Here is a 14257-nt window from a genome sequence, read left to right on the forward strand (position 1 = left end):
CTGAACACCAAACACTTTTGCTTTTGGTCCATTCATTTTTCAGTTTGGATGAAATTTGGAGGGCTCTTTCCATTCAGCAACGACATTCGTTGTTACGCACCCTCACTCACACTCTCACTCCCTCTCAAGCAAGAGAGGGAGTGATTAAGAGTGTGAGTGAGGGTGCTGGGTACCTTTAAGATACAGCACGCCGGGATATGACGCTTCGTAAAGGCACCCAGCACCTTTTATTGTAGTCTATGGAGGCTGTGCTGAGTAGGGTGACCGCGTCGGCCATGTTTTCCAGGACAAGTATAATTTGTAGATATTGCTGACCAGCCCAGATAAAATGCTGCCCTGCAGTATGTGGGATGTATAGACGTATGGAAGAGAACAAATTAGTCAGTTATACATCCTCCATACTGCAGGGCATTTGATCTGGGCTGGTCAGCAATATGTAAAAATGAAATGTGTCCCAGAAAACATGGATCATTATGCAGGGGTGCTGGATTGTCCAAGAGGTTTTGCCACCCCTGGACCTGTCAGGCTAGGCCGGGATTCGTCACTGGGTACCCAGCTGGTGCTTGAGTGCGGGGCCCCTGTCTGCAGAACCTGTCTACATCTGGCTCTCCAGGCTGGTGAACATTACATAAGCTCTGTATTTTACCTCAGGATTCCTGGAACCCGGCCCTCTGCTGTTGGATGCTGGGACGCTCGTATAAGATGCATGCGCGTGTCACCTGTCCACGCTGCCTGTTCGCAGGTTGCTGCAGTCTTTCTCATATACAGTCTATAAGCGCACTCTAATGTGAGACAGAGCGCTAGGCAGCAGTTTAATATCTTTCTGGCGTGTCAGGAACCGCTTTCTCTTCGGGGTCCATTTTTCTCTCCTCAGACTGTTCCCTCCTTTCTCTGGAAAAAACAACCCCTTCCTGTCATTGGTGGATTCAGTCACATGTCCAAAGGGGTTGCTCTGAGAAAACTCCTCCACAGAGCGCTGCAGATCAAACAGATTACATAAGCATTAAATATAAACAGGCTATCTAGAGACTGTTACTCTGGGGGAGTGACTTTATGAAGGGGCGGGCCTAGCCATATAAGGTTGGGGCTTTCAATACAATTGGCGGTTTGCCATGCAAGGGGCGGAGTTAGCCCCCAAAAGTATTAAATGGCACATTACCGCACTCATCATGTGACCGCTGGCCTTAAAGTGCCAGGGACGCCTCATCATCGCCAGCCCTGGTTATGGCAAAATGGATTAATGAATGATGTTTATAATTGATAATAATTACAAAATAATAAATACAAACAGCTCAACAAGTTCAGTAAATCAGAACACAAATAGGTAAACAACATATTGTTTTTCCCTTTTGATAACGCCTCCATCAGGAGAAGTATTGGAAGTTGACAGGGGTTTAATGATGACATTGATAAGCGTGTGGGGGTATGTGTTAGTGTACGGTGTTAGCGTGTGTGGGGGTATGTGTTAGTGTACGGTGTTAGCGTGTGTGGGGGTATGTGTTAGTGTACGGTGTTAGCGTGTGTGGGGGTATGTGTTAGTGTACGGTGTTAGCGTGTGTGAGGGTATGTGTTAGTGTACGGTGTTAAGCGCGGGTGCATAGTAAAGTGAGCTTAGGGTTAGTGTTCCCTAGGAGAGGGGGAGCAGAAGATAGGAAGAGTGTGTGTATATGTGTGTGTTTATGGGGGGAACAGTCCTATGTGGGCATTTACTTTTTTAATCCAGAGGTTAACTCTTACCATGCCTGTGTCACTCACTTTCATATAGCTTTTTGTTTATTAATGTATCTAAATTGTTGGTGTGGATGATCATGTTTTCTTCTGATTCAGACTGGACAGCTAAATTGTGTCTTCTTACATGTATACACAAAGACAACGGCTTTACATTGTGCTTTAGGATGGAAATCTCCCTTGCAGCTGTATTCCTCTGCTTGGCGACGCTTAGATTTGGCCAATGTCACTGGACTGATGAAGATCGCAAGATGATTTCCACTTCTGAAGAGGTAAAGTTATATGGATGGACGGATGGATGCTATTTATACAGCACGACTTATATATCCAGATCTCTGGTACTGGTATAGAATAACTCAATATAGTGAAAGTGAGAAGAAGTACAGAAAACTACCATGAACATTGGAGATTGGAATACAAGGAGTTAAAGGGACCATATAGCCACATGGCAAGTGCTAGAGGAGCTAATTCTGACCAGACCAGATCTCATGATCCTCATTGCTTGCAGGACAGTAGGGCAACCACCTTTTTTTCCAGGGGCCAAGTCAGCCTTAATGTGCAATTGTGAAAAAAAAATTTGGTAAATTTTGAGAAACAAATGTGTATTTATGTTTTGTTTTACATAGGGGGCAAACGCGATGAAGCACAGAATCAGAAGACAGTTGTGTAAGTTAAACGCTGAGTTTTTTGACCAGGCATAAATTCCAATCTTTGAAATGTTCAATGAGGGACACCTTACTTTATTGGGTGGTAACTGGAGAAGCGGCAAAGAGCGGGATTTTACAGCCACTTTTTATGACTTTGTGACTGATTGATGGCTTCTGATGTAATCAAGAGATTTAGAAGAAGGACAATAATTGATTTCTTAACAATTAACTCATTATAGGGTAAATAAGAGGGACATCGGGGAGGAAAGAGGGGAAAGACATCACTAATGGCACCCCATAATCCAAACCTGTACCTCATTGGCCAATAGCTATGTGGGAGGTGCCTAGACAATCAGTATCCGGTTAGATCAGGGACGTCCAAACTGCGGCCCTCCAGCTTCTGCAGGACTACATCTCCCATCCTCCTCAGCTAGCCCCTTAGCTGAAAGAGCATTATGGGAGATGCAGTCCTGCAGCAGCTGGAGGGCCGCAGGTTGGACGCCCCTGGGTTAGATATTAGGTGCACTAGTCATGCGCATGGAGGCTCTTAATGCCTTACTGGATATACAATGACTCCACTGTACTAGCACATCAGCTCTCATTGCAACCTAGGAGAAGTAGCGCCAAGTTGCTCCACACACACAAATTTTAAATGCAGAAGTGGGCGGGGATTGGGGTGAGCCACTCCCACAACCTGGAGTTGTCGCAGATCTCCCTGTTGTCCCACTTCAGATTACTAGATGGCAGCAGAGAGCACCTTGAGACAAGGCTGATGTTTGCAGCTGCATGCTCTGGAACCTCCGCTCTTACATCAGGTTCTAGGTGCAGAATTCAAAGAACTTTTCACTTAGCAAGGTTCCGGGTTTCCATAACACACTTCTTTGCGTATTTCTTCCAGCCACGGCAGTCATGCACGAGTACATGTTGTACACCGATGTTCTTCTAGAGGGTTCCTCCGCTGATGCAGCCGAAAGTTTTCTGATGAATCCCACGTTTCTACCGTACTCACTTGCCCTAAACTCGACCCTGAGAGTCACTCTAGTGCAGCTTTCAATAACTACAGGTAGGTAGCGCATGTATGAGAACCAGATGCACCCATATCAACCCAAAACATGGACATTATATAATCCATGTATGTATTATTATTTATTGTTTTATATAGCGCCATCATATTCCATAGCTCTGTACAGTGAGATGTGAGAAATAATTGTGTATGCTTAAAGTAATAAATATCAAGGTAGAAGGTACGTGCATAAATGGATCTAACAAAATGCAAGTTTATTTCATATGAAGAAAAATGTTAGAACAAGAGGCTGTAAACTAAAACTAGGGTCAGACAATTAGATAAAAGGAAATTTTACTTTACTGAGAGGGTGGTAGATAAGCGGAACAGCCACCCATCAGAAGTGGTAGAGGTTAATACAGAATTAAAAAATGCATGGGACATATGCAGGTTGATTTCAGACCTGAACAGCAGCACTAACGGAAAGAGCATGCGCTTTGTGGTGGACGCATGTTCAGTACAACCGGCAGTGCTGCCAACCAGCATGCGTGTGCCAGCCATGAGGAATCTGAATGAATGAATGAATACACCCACTGATGGTTCGAAGAGATTAGATTTTTCTTTATATGTATCCAGAAAACTCGTCAGTTAACACTATTGTGATATTTTTCTAGAGTGCAACGTTACGGATACAGTGAAGTCTTGCGCTTGCAAAGCAGGGTACCGATGGAATATCACCGTGTGCCACGTGTACCAGGCTTGTAACGGCTCCTCGTTCTGCTCCTGCATTCTCGTGCCGGACGATAATATCCCTTTCTGTGAGCGAGAAGTCATTGTTACCACGCAGAAGGGTAAAGTACCGGCTACGATGTATCAGCGTTCATAGTATTCATAGATCGTGGCATTCCATTATAGAATGCTTGTGATCTGCATGTATGTTTGCCAACCTATTGCCCCCTAGACGCGTGCGTTCGTTTTCGTACGAACTTTATTGTTAACGAAAATTGTCTGTTTCGTCCATTCGTACGACTCAATGATAACGAGGCGATCTCTGACAACACTAAAGAAAACAAATTGCAAAAATGATGACAATTCGTCATGATTTGTACATTCGTCGCCACGTGTAGCCGCCATTACAAACCATTTTGGCGCTCTTTGGCGAGGTAAAGTGGGAGGGGCTGATAGGTAGAAGTAGCCAAAAAATGTGGGTGGTCTTATTGATGGTTATGGCTGTGATTGATGGGTCCAGCAACCAGTTGGAGTTTTTCCTTGCTTTTTTTATTCTGGCCAATCAGCATTTGCAAGGGGAGGGACAAGCGTTAGATATATAAATGTGCGGACGCCATTGTAACTTAGTAGCAGCAGGTACAGAGTGCTGGGAGTTGGAGTGACAGTGGAGACAGTGACAGTTTAGAAGAGCCTGTGATTGGTGCTCATTACTCATATACAATACTGCGATAATGAATAGTTTATTTTAGTGCAGTTGTGGGGCGGCTTGGAGACAATATTGGTGATTCAGTCCAGCTCCACGGGGCTGCATGTTCCTATCATCTGCCAGTGTCTGTCTGCCTAGGCCCAGTTCCCTACCTCTACTGCTACTACTACTAGTAGACCACCCTTACTCTGGGGAAACCTTTGTAAAAAATTCTATAATGAAGGGGGAGTCCTTAAGGTGTCAGGAATATACCCCTTTGGTAATGCCCCCCAAATGTCATTCCGATTAAAAAAAAAAAAAGCCCCCCCCCCGAACAGCCAAGAAACTACATAAATTGCCCAAAAATGTATGCTGCAGAAACAAAGCGATTTTGCCCATTCTCTGATGCCCCCGAGTGTACAGAGACCTAATTGCTCTGGTAATCCCATCTCTCCTACCCCGTGTGTTAAAGGTTTGCCTATGGGACACCCCTACAAAGTCTTGAATAGATAGGCTACGCCTACATTGGATGTATCTCTCTCTCTGTATATATACCGGTACTATACGTAAAACATTAATCACATTCTAAACAAGGTGGCAGCCGTGGTCACATTTGGGTTTAAAGGATTAGGGAAATGTGTTTTTAACCGCAATGTAAACACTGCTCTGCGCCTAACGATAGATGTTTGCTTTATCCCTCCAGTGAACCTTACAGGATCCTTTACACTTAATGAAATATTTACAGTGGATCTCCAAGACCAAACCAGCCCATTATACAAAGCGAAGGCGTACAATATAACACTGGCCGTGAGTATACTTCTTAATGTGACCCTACAACAACTAAAACACTGACGTAGATGTTAACATAAGCAAGTTTTACTTTCCTGAGAGAGTTGTAGATAAATGGAACAGCCTTCCAGGGGAAGTGGTAGAGGGTAATACAGTGAGGGTGTTAAACACACATGGAATAGTCATACGGCTCCTGAATCTATGACGAGACCACCCACTGATTAAGGTACGAGCAGGAAAAATGGGTGACGAGATGAAACATTCTATGTTTCGATGTTTAACTGTGACATAGGCTCCATACAGGAGACCCACGTGTCCTTCCCATTGAACCAGGAGACGGATATGCTCAGAGTCACGAGGTCCTAACTTGCGCCATGTTTTCTTGTCTCCTAGCTGCTTGATGCTTATACAAGAAACTGCAACCTCTTGAATGTATCGGTGGTTGGATTCAGGTAGGAATGAGTTGCGTAGGGACAGAATTATCCATATGTTTTATGATATATCACACGGTGGTTTCTTTTTCTCCGTTAATGTTAGCCAAAGCCCAGGAAGTGTCGTCGCGAATTACAGGATGATGGTGGCTGCTCCGGTGTCCTCCCAGCTGCTGGAAGCCAATAGCCTTTTGGCCGTAGAGTCCATTCCCAATGCTATCTCATCCCAGCTCTCTACATCAGGTACTCTTCGCAGATATTTAGTGACGTTCTCAGAGTATCACAAGAGGAAACTAGTTACTTTATGTCATGATGATACTTACCAAGCGGAAAACATCAAGTTCTATTATGTAGTATTTTTTTTAGTTCATATTATTATTATTATTATTTTTTTATTATTATTATTTATTTATTTTTAATTTTTTTACTTTAATTAATTTTTTACTTTATTTTTTGTTTTTTGTTATTTATTTTTTTATTATTGATTTTGTGTTTTGTTTTGTATTGAGTTTTTCCCTTCGTAATGTGGTTGTTAGCAAAAAAAAAAATATTATAATGTTACGTATTTCGTGCGTTTACAGGTATTTCTGCAATACAACCCGAACAGCTGACAGTCAAATACTGGGATAGAATTCAACTGAGTTGCCAAATCAACGAAACATTGTTAACGGTGAACTGGACTCTGGTGAACAATAACAGCAGTAACATCATCTACAGTGCCGGAGGGAACGTCGACATATCCACCCGGGTTCTATCAAACGCCGCAATCTCTACACTTACGATTATTAAGGCAGACCAGTGGTGGCAAGGTAGGTAGAAATTAAATGTGTGTTTGTATATATATATACGGTATATATATATATATATATATATAGTGGATTGATGATTCAAGAATAACTTTCCAGGGTAGCGATCGATAAAATATAATGGATGTGTAAAGGGTAATTATATTCCAATATATACGTGATTATCCATAATGTTACAAAAAGTTACCAAAAGTTACCATGTTTATAAGACGATTTGGGCTAAAATGGGCTAAAATGATGAGGAATCAATATGAAAATACTATTGGTCCTCCATATTTTTTTTTTGCAGGGACGTATGTCTGCCAGTTTTTTAACGGCAGCTTGGTTCACGAAGCAAAAGCGCAAGTAAACGTTACTCTCCTTCCCACCGAGATCTTCGTCAACCCCATTCAAAAGAGTCTGTCTGCTGGAGAGACCTCCCAGCCGGCGTTAGAATGCTGCGTGCCGTTTGATGGGGAAACGTATGATGTCTCCTGGTCTTATGGCAACGTCACACAGGAGGCGCAGCCTAGTGAGTATATTTCATAAATACCCGGGTCAGGAAAAGGGTCAGCGAAAAATCCCAAGAAATACAAGAGTTCCATCTGGCACAATGGTCTTGCAACACTTCCAGCATTCTAAGAATGAAAGGAAACTCTCTGGAGTTCCTCGATCTGCATTACCCGGGGACTTGCCAAGTCCCACCGACTAACTGGAGCTATCCCTGCCCCTTATCACCTTATTACCCCAGGAGAGCAAGAGCCCCCGGCAGCCAACACTACGAAGCTCCCAGGAACGTCAATCAGCCTTATTCACCGAATTATGGGGCTCCACAAACATTTTAAGCATTTTAACGTTACTATATATTATAAAAAGGCCAATTGCAGCGAGCTGACCCCATCCTAGCCTGCTGGAGAAGTGGGTTTTAATCTGTAGATATCATTTCTGTATTTGCAGGTAAAAGGACCGATTTACGGTGTTATACGCTGGCTCCCCCTCCTCCGGCACAAGATACAATTTATAGTTGCGTATTCACCAATAACGCAGGACAAAAAAAGGAAAACTCCATTTCTATCACCGTGATCCAAGGTATATACTTTAAATGGTTTTATCTATTGGTTGTGTGAACGGACCAATCAGAAGTGCTAGATTTTATGGCCTAATCTCCCACTGGGGAAAGCAAGCAGACTCTTTGGGGGCTTTTTAATAGTTTGAGGACATTTGGTTAAAAGGAGCAAGCATTTTCTGAGAATTATTTTGGGAAATTTATTCTAATTTGCCCTGAGCACATTAAAAAAAAATGCCAGGGTTGTCTGAAGACAGTAGAAAGTTCTAACATCTCTTAGGTCGATTTTGTGTTGGCAAAGACGTTGGATGCGGGAGAAAGTAAAATTATATCTGTATTGGAAAATACTAACTTTTTTCTTTCTTAGCCGAAGACCCGTTTTGTACCGTTAATGTGAGCAGCGGCGTTACCTGGAACGTCACAAAGGCCGGTACTAGGGCCACGGCGAACTGCCCTAGTGGGAGAACTGGAAACTTGACTAGGCATTGTTCACTCGGTGGAGTGTGGCTTACGGTACAAGACAACTGCATCAGCCAGCTTCTGCAGTCTGTTCTAGACAGTGCAAAGGTAAGGCGATCCTCACCAGAACTTCTCCACTAAGGTGCTCGAGAACCCATGGGACTTCAGAATCTCATTAGCTAAACAGATGCAGGGCCAGACTGGGGATAAAAATGGGCCGTGGTACATTAAGGCCCGTGGCCGCACACGCATACATTTACTTTTGGGAATATGCGGACACTGGCCGCATGTACCCAGTTGGTGGCCGCACCCTACAGGGCCAGATCTGCCACGCAAGAAGCTATAAAGATAAGTGACCGGGGGGCCATCTATGGCGTTGTGCATTTACTAGGTTTGCCAGATGGCCAATCCTGGCCAGGACTATGCTTTTCGAGAACTTGATGATCAGCGTTGAGAAACATTGTTACGGGTTCTATAGCTAACATCTTGTTCCTACGCACATCAATGTGGCTTGTAGAGCAGTAGAACATTAAAGCCCAGCAAACATTCTTGGGATATCAGGGGAGGAAAGAGGGGAAAGGCACAGAGCTTTGGGTCTCCAAGAGGGGCTGTTTCTCTTGGACCTTGAGAAATGCCTTATAAATACCCATTTTTAGGTCACAAGAGCATTGAAGTCAAGGTAAAGGCCCACACCATATGCTCACCTCTAACCACAACCCCAGGAGGGACGCTTGGAAGGCAAGCACAGGCAATGTACCTATATTCTATTTAACATCTTTTTTATTATTATTTTTATAGGCTTTGGATCAAGGTCTAGGAAGCTCTCAAGTAAAAGTCCCAGAAATAATACAGCAATTGTCAAGCACGGAGGGGACGAGTATGACTAACGCTGCGGAGGTGTCTGCGTTAGTGAACATTCTCGAGACCATCGCAAAGGTGTCTGCAAATGGAAACAGCGTCTTTGATTCAACTGTAGTAACAGTAAGTATTCCATGTGTATCACTATTTTTTTTATAAGGAATCAAGCCTGGCAAGGGTTGCGTTTGAAGGATGTTCCCCATTGCCCATCTTGACGGTCGTGTGTCTTTTTTTTTTACCCCAAATTACTCCGTTATAACCCTGTAACCTTCAGCTTTACTTTTTTCCCTTAGAATTTCCTCTCTGTCGCAAGTAACCTCACCGATACAACCCACTCGTCGCTTTGGAAACAGGACAACAGCCCGCAAGCCTCTCAAGTCTTGCAGTCGGTAGAACGCTTCAGTCTGCTACTACAGGCAGAAAATGGGACCATAGACATTGTTCTACCCAACATCCAGCTGAAGGGCAGCTCGTACCAGAGAGGAAGCCCGGCGGGACATTACGAGAAGACCTTCGACACGGATCTTGGAGTGAGCGCGGTAATCGGAAAGCAAACCATATCTTCGCTGCTGGACCAAAATAATGTGACCATCACAAGCGTGGTGTTTAACACCATCGGAAATCTGCTGCCTGCAAATACCGGCAAATTTAACAATCACCAGTTAAACAGCATCGTCCAGTCCACTTCCGTCAGACTGTCAGACTCTTCCTCCTTTTCCGGAGACATCTTTATGACGTTCGGAATAAACAACTCAGACGCCGAATATTCTCAGCGTTGTGTTTTTTGGGACTTTCAGTCCAATCCGCCTTCGGGGGGTAGTTGGTCAGATTCCGGCTGCACGTCCAAAGTGGAACGCAACAAAACCTTTTGCAGTTGCACCCATTTGACATCCTTTGCGGTACTGATGTCCATAAACGTGGAGCCTTTGATTTTAATCGAGGAGATTACGTTGGTGGGGTTGGGGGTGTCCATCCTCTCTCTTTGCGTTTGTGTCTGCATTGAATGGGCCGTGTGGAAATCCGTCGTTAGGACCAACATCTCCTATTTCCGCCACATCTCGCTCGTCAACATCTCCTTGTCTTTAATGTTCGCTGACGTCTGCTTCTTGTCTTCTGCGTTTCCAGCCGTGAAGACGCACAGATACATCTGCCTTTCCATCACTTTCTTGAATCACTTCTTCTACTTGGCCCTGTTCTTCTGGACGTTCTGCCAAAGCATGATGCTCCTCCACCAACTCCTCTTCGTTTTCCACCACCTCAGGAAGAAGGTTTACGTTTCTTTCGCGTATTTCATGGGATACTTTATTCCCGCCTTTATAGCCGCCGGTACTTTTTTGTACTTTAAACCTAAAGAGACGTACATGCACGAAAAGGTTTGCTGGCTGAACCCTGGAAGTGGAGCCATCTACGCGTTTGCCATTCCGGCTGGATCGATCATTGTGTTTAATTTCATTACGCTTATCGTCGTCATCGCTAAGTTGTCCCGACCCTCGGTGTCGGACGCCAACACTCCTGAAGACAGGGAAACGGCTAAGAGCATCCTGAAGGCCATCCTGGTGTTAACGCCGGTTTTTGGATTAACGTGGTCATTTGGATTCGCCCTGCTGACCGATCTTGATAATCTTACGAGACAGGTTTTCACGTATGGATTCGCAGGAATGAACGCTTTTCAGGTTAGTGATGTAATGATCATGTTTTGAGCAAAAATCATGCTTTTCCTTTCCATAATACATTATTTAGAATGTCATATGAACGCCTCGGAAGAGACCGGGAGTTTCAGGACAGACCTGATTTGGGATCAGATGCTCCTTCTTAGGTCTGGGTTAGAATAGCCATCTAGAAGGACATTTAATGTAAAGAATATAATAAGTTGGTAAGGGTCCATGTTTTGTTAATTTTAGGCCCACTTTTGCTCCCGATTTCCCTTTTAATTTACCCGGTTGACCTCGGGGTGGGCACTGGGCATGTCAGGGGCACTTTTACTTGGCGGTCCGCACCCCCCTGGTCCTGAGGGCAGCTTTAAGCCTTTGCCTGCTGTGACCCTTGTAGTTACACTACCGTTTATCATATGTAATTGGGGGCTTATTGTTATTGTAGTCTAACCGTTCTTTTTTTATTTCTTTTTAAAGAATTTATTCTTGGTATATATCTTCCTTTTAAATATGTCCCCCCCCCTGTACACGCCATTATTAGAGTTGTAGTTCATACACTTGGTCCTTGGAAATGTCAGCGGGATAGTTAGGTTACATATATTTATAGGGTGCCCCCATAAAACTGTTACAAACCGAAAATGGCATTAACACGCTTTACGACTGGGGCAGAATGAGAAGAGCTCGCAATCTGTGATAGATTTCAGGGCGAGTGACGTAAAAGCGAATGGATCAGAGTAAATCACACGCCGCTGGCTGGCGACGTGTCTGCTTTCTAATGCCGCTGTAATTCTGTATGGAACACATTATGACTTAAGAGCTCAACGAATTATTGTGAAGTCTACAAGGAGTCCGGAGCTTTCAGTTGAAAAGTCGTATGAGCTTTTGGGACCTCAAGACCTGAAGAAGAGAACTCCGAGGTCCCGAAAACTTTCTATCCTTTTTGTACGTTGGCCCAATGGAAGGTGTCAACGAACTAACTCGGTTATAAGTTGCTGAAGCTACCCATTCTTATATTGTGTGTCTATCGTTAATCGCATCGTGTGTGTTTCTTTCTATTACAGGGGTTCTTTATTTTGCTGACTTGTCTAACAGAAAGAAAGGTAAGTTGTTAAAGCGGTCCGGGACCCTCAAACTCAAGGACCACATGAAGTGGCACTTTCTGGGGCTTTGTTTGGCTCCACTATCCTTAGAAACACTAAGGGTTAATGAGATGCACTGGAATTTTTTTTGTGTGGAAACTACAATTATAAAAAGATAAAATTGTAATATTTCTCTAAATTTACATTTAGGTGCGGGAGGCGCTCTGCTCCAAGGTTTCCTCAACTGTACGTATAAGTTGCCACTTTTTTTATTATTTCTGAGCAGTTTCTATCTTTTGTACTTAAAACCTTATCAAGTCTTATATTTTTATGGAAAAAAGGGTGGCACAGACCCAGAAAGGCCGCCTGGCCAATAGCTGGTGGGTCGGTGCCCAATAGAACCCCCGACTTACCCAGCCACCTGCTGGAGCCTCGCTGCAGCAACCATTGCATAAAATAAAAACGTTTTTATTTTTAAGACTTAGGACCCCCACCGATAAACAATGCATATGAAATATTAACTATACTGAGAAGTTGCCCCCTCCGGGGTCCCGTTGATTTCAATGGGAGATATTTCTGCATATGCGCATGGGGGGTCTCTTTGGACCCCTGGAACTCTTGGAGCCAGCTAGGGGTGAGTATAGCATGCATGTGCTTTGGCGAGCAGATGTGTTTGTTCTGGCCTAGGAATCAGGGGATGGGGAAGAGAGCCCATGGGCTTTTGGGGGAATTCTGCAAAGAGGAACCACAAAGTGCGTATGATGGCACGGTGTCCCTTTTAAGGGACCGTTCAGCCGTCACGTGCACTTTAATGCCTATGATAGATGCATGGTCCCTTTAACCTTTAATGCGATCCATTTTGCAAATACCAAGGGGATTCAAATGCATTCCCCCCCCCCAATGCCCTGCAGAAGTTACATTCCGCCAAATGCATCACCTCCCCCCTTCAGGTAGAATGTATATTAAATAACTCATAGAGGGTTAGGGATACTCACAGGGTACTTTAATATACATTCTTTGAAAGTGGGGCTGTCAGGGACATTAAACTGTCCCTTTAAGTATTAAACCTGACCTATCAAACCATAGATATACAAAACCCTTCATTCAACGAACAGCAGCACGTGTTTTATGCTTTGTTTTGCTCTATACATTTTGAAAAGCAGTTTTAAGTTTTAAGTTTTTTTGCCTTTAAGTAGACTTTTTATTATGTTTTTTTTTTTCATTGATTGTTGACTCGTTTCATTGCGATTACAGCCAACCTCCACAACCACCGTGATGTCCGTCTCTGAGGCTCCAAGCAAAACAGGTTCCTCGTTGAAGAAAGAAAAGTAGCGGTGAGCTCACATCACTTAATATTTAAACAAAAAAAAAGTTTTTTCTGATTTCCTTGCTAGTTGAGATGCCACGTTTGGCCAAACGCCGAGACGTTCTAAGCTCTAATATGCGAGGGACTCCTTGGGTCTCTTCTTCTAGATAAGCATTGAGAAATAATTTCGCTCTGTAGTGTTTTAACTGTAGCATCAAAAAACAAAGGGAAGTAGAGTAGATTCCTCCTTAATGGTCTGGGCGCCTGGATATGACGGATGGATCACTAATGGAGGAGCGTGTGCTGGTGGCTGCACATACCTTTGTCACGCATCTTCTGCATCCAGACCGTAGCGAGTGTTGAGGTGGACAGCTGCCGTAGGCCCCTAGGGTAATCCTAGGACAAGTGCCCCTTTTGACACCTATCCAAGATGGCCCTGGGTATCTGATGAGAGACTTTTCAGTGTTGTAATAACAGCTAGATTCACCGAAAACTGGGAGGAAGGGGGCCCGGCTGTATTAAGTAGGTAGTCCCGGTTATATCTGAAGGGCTGGGGAGTGGGTGTAATGTGAGAGGGTAGTGGAGGGGATCCCACCCAGAGATGGAACCGGGGGTTCATAACATGGCAAAAAAAAAATATTTCCTTTCTTCCCAGAACCAAGCTGGAAATATGAAAAGCGGGACGCAGCAGACCGCAGGCAACTAACACACGGCTAACAATAAATGAACGGAAGAGGACTTCTCCTGGATACAAAGATTCTAGATTAGGGTGTTTAACAGAAATGTCCGCAACAAGTCAATGGACTGCTGGTCGGTGGGGTTTATTCACTATACACAGAATGTTAGGAAACAGCCTAGATTCACTCAAAATACACACCTCTTTACTTAACCCTGCTTGGAGAAATCCTAATGTTAGAGGAAAGAGGTCTACTGCTTCAAATATGAATTATCTGTGTCTGCGAAACACTTCATTCACACACTTGTGATGTTTGAATTTGTCAGCCTTCTCATGGTGTGTTGTTTAATTAGGATATATGTAG

General features: G+C 43.9%; 1 protein-coding gene across 1 annotated transcript; it reads left to right on the top strand.

The window, feature by feature from the left end:
- Positions 1-2358: 2358 nt before the first annotated feature.
- On the top strand, positions 2359-14132 carry LOC128484148 (adhesion G-protein coupled receptor F3-like). Its single transcript, XM_053460469.1, has 16 exons — positions 2359-2394; positions 3274-3438; positions 4053-4229; positions 5496-5599; positions 5975-6033; positions 6125-6255; positions 6594-6821; positions 7108-7329; positions 7755-7886; positions 8231-8430; positions 9121-9303; positions 9474-10853; positions 11894-11932; positions 12122-12157; positions 13166-13245; positions 13880-14132. The coding sequence occupies exons 1-15, from the start codon at positions 2367-2369 to the stop codon at positions 13241-13243; spliced, it is 3162 nt and encodes a 1053-aa protein (XP_053316444.1). The 5' UTR covers positions 2359-2366; the 3' UTR covers positions 13244-13245; positions 13880-14132.
- Positions 14133-14257: the final 125 nt, after the last annotated feature.

This window comes from Spea bombifrons, chromosome 3, assembly GCF_027358695.1.
Source record: "Spea bombifrons isolate aSpeBom1 chromosome 3, aSpeBom1.2.pri, whole genome shotgun sequence".
Lineage (NCBI taxonomy): Eukaryota > Metazoa > Chordata > Amphibia > Anura > Pelobatidae > Spea > Spea bombifrons.

Coding starts and splice junctions, on each gene's coding strand:
- LOC128484148 (XM_053460469.1), top strand. CDS start 2,367: ATGAAGCACAGAATCAGAAGACAGTTGT. Junction 8,431..9,120: donor CTGTTCTAGACAGTGCAAAG/GTAAGGCGATCC, acceptor TTATTTTTATAG/GCTTTGGATCAAGGTCTAGG. Junction 10,854..11,893: donor CAGGAATGAACGCTTTTCAG/GTTAGTGATGTA, acceptor TTTCTATTACAG/GGGTTCTTTATTTTGCTGAC.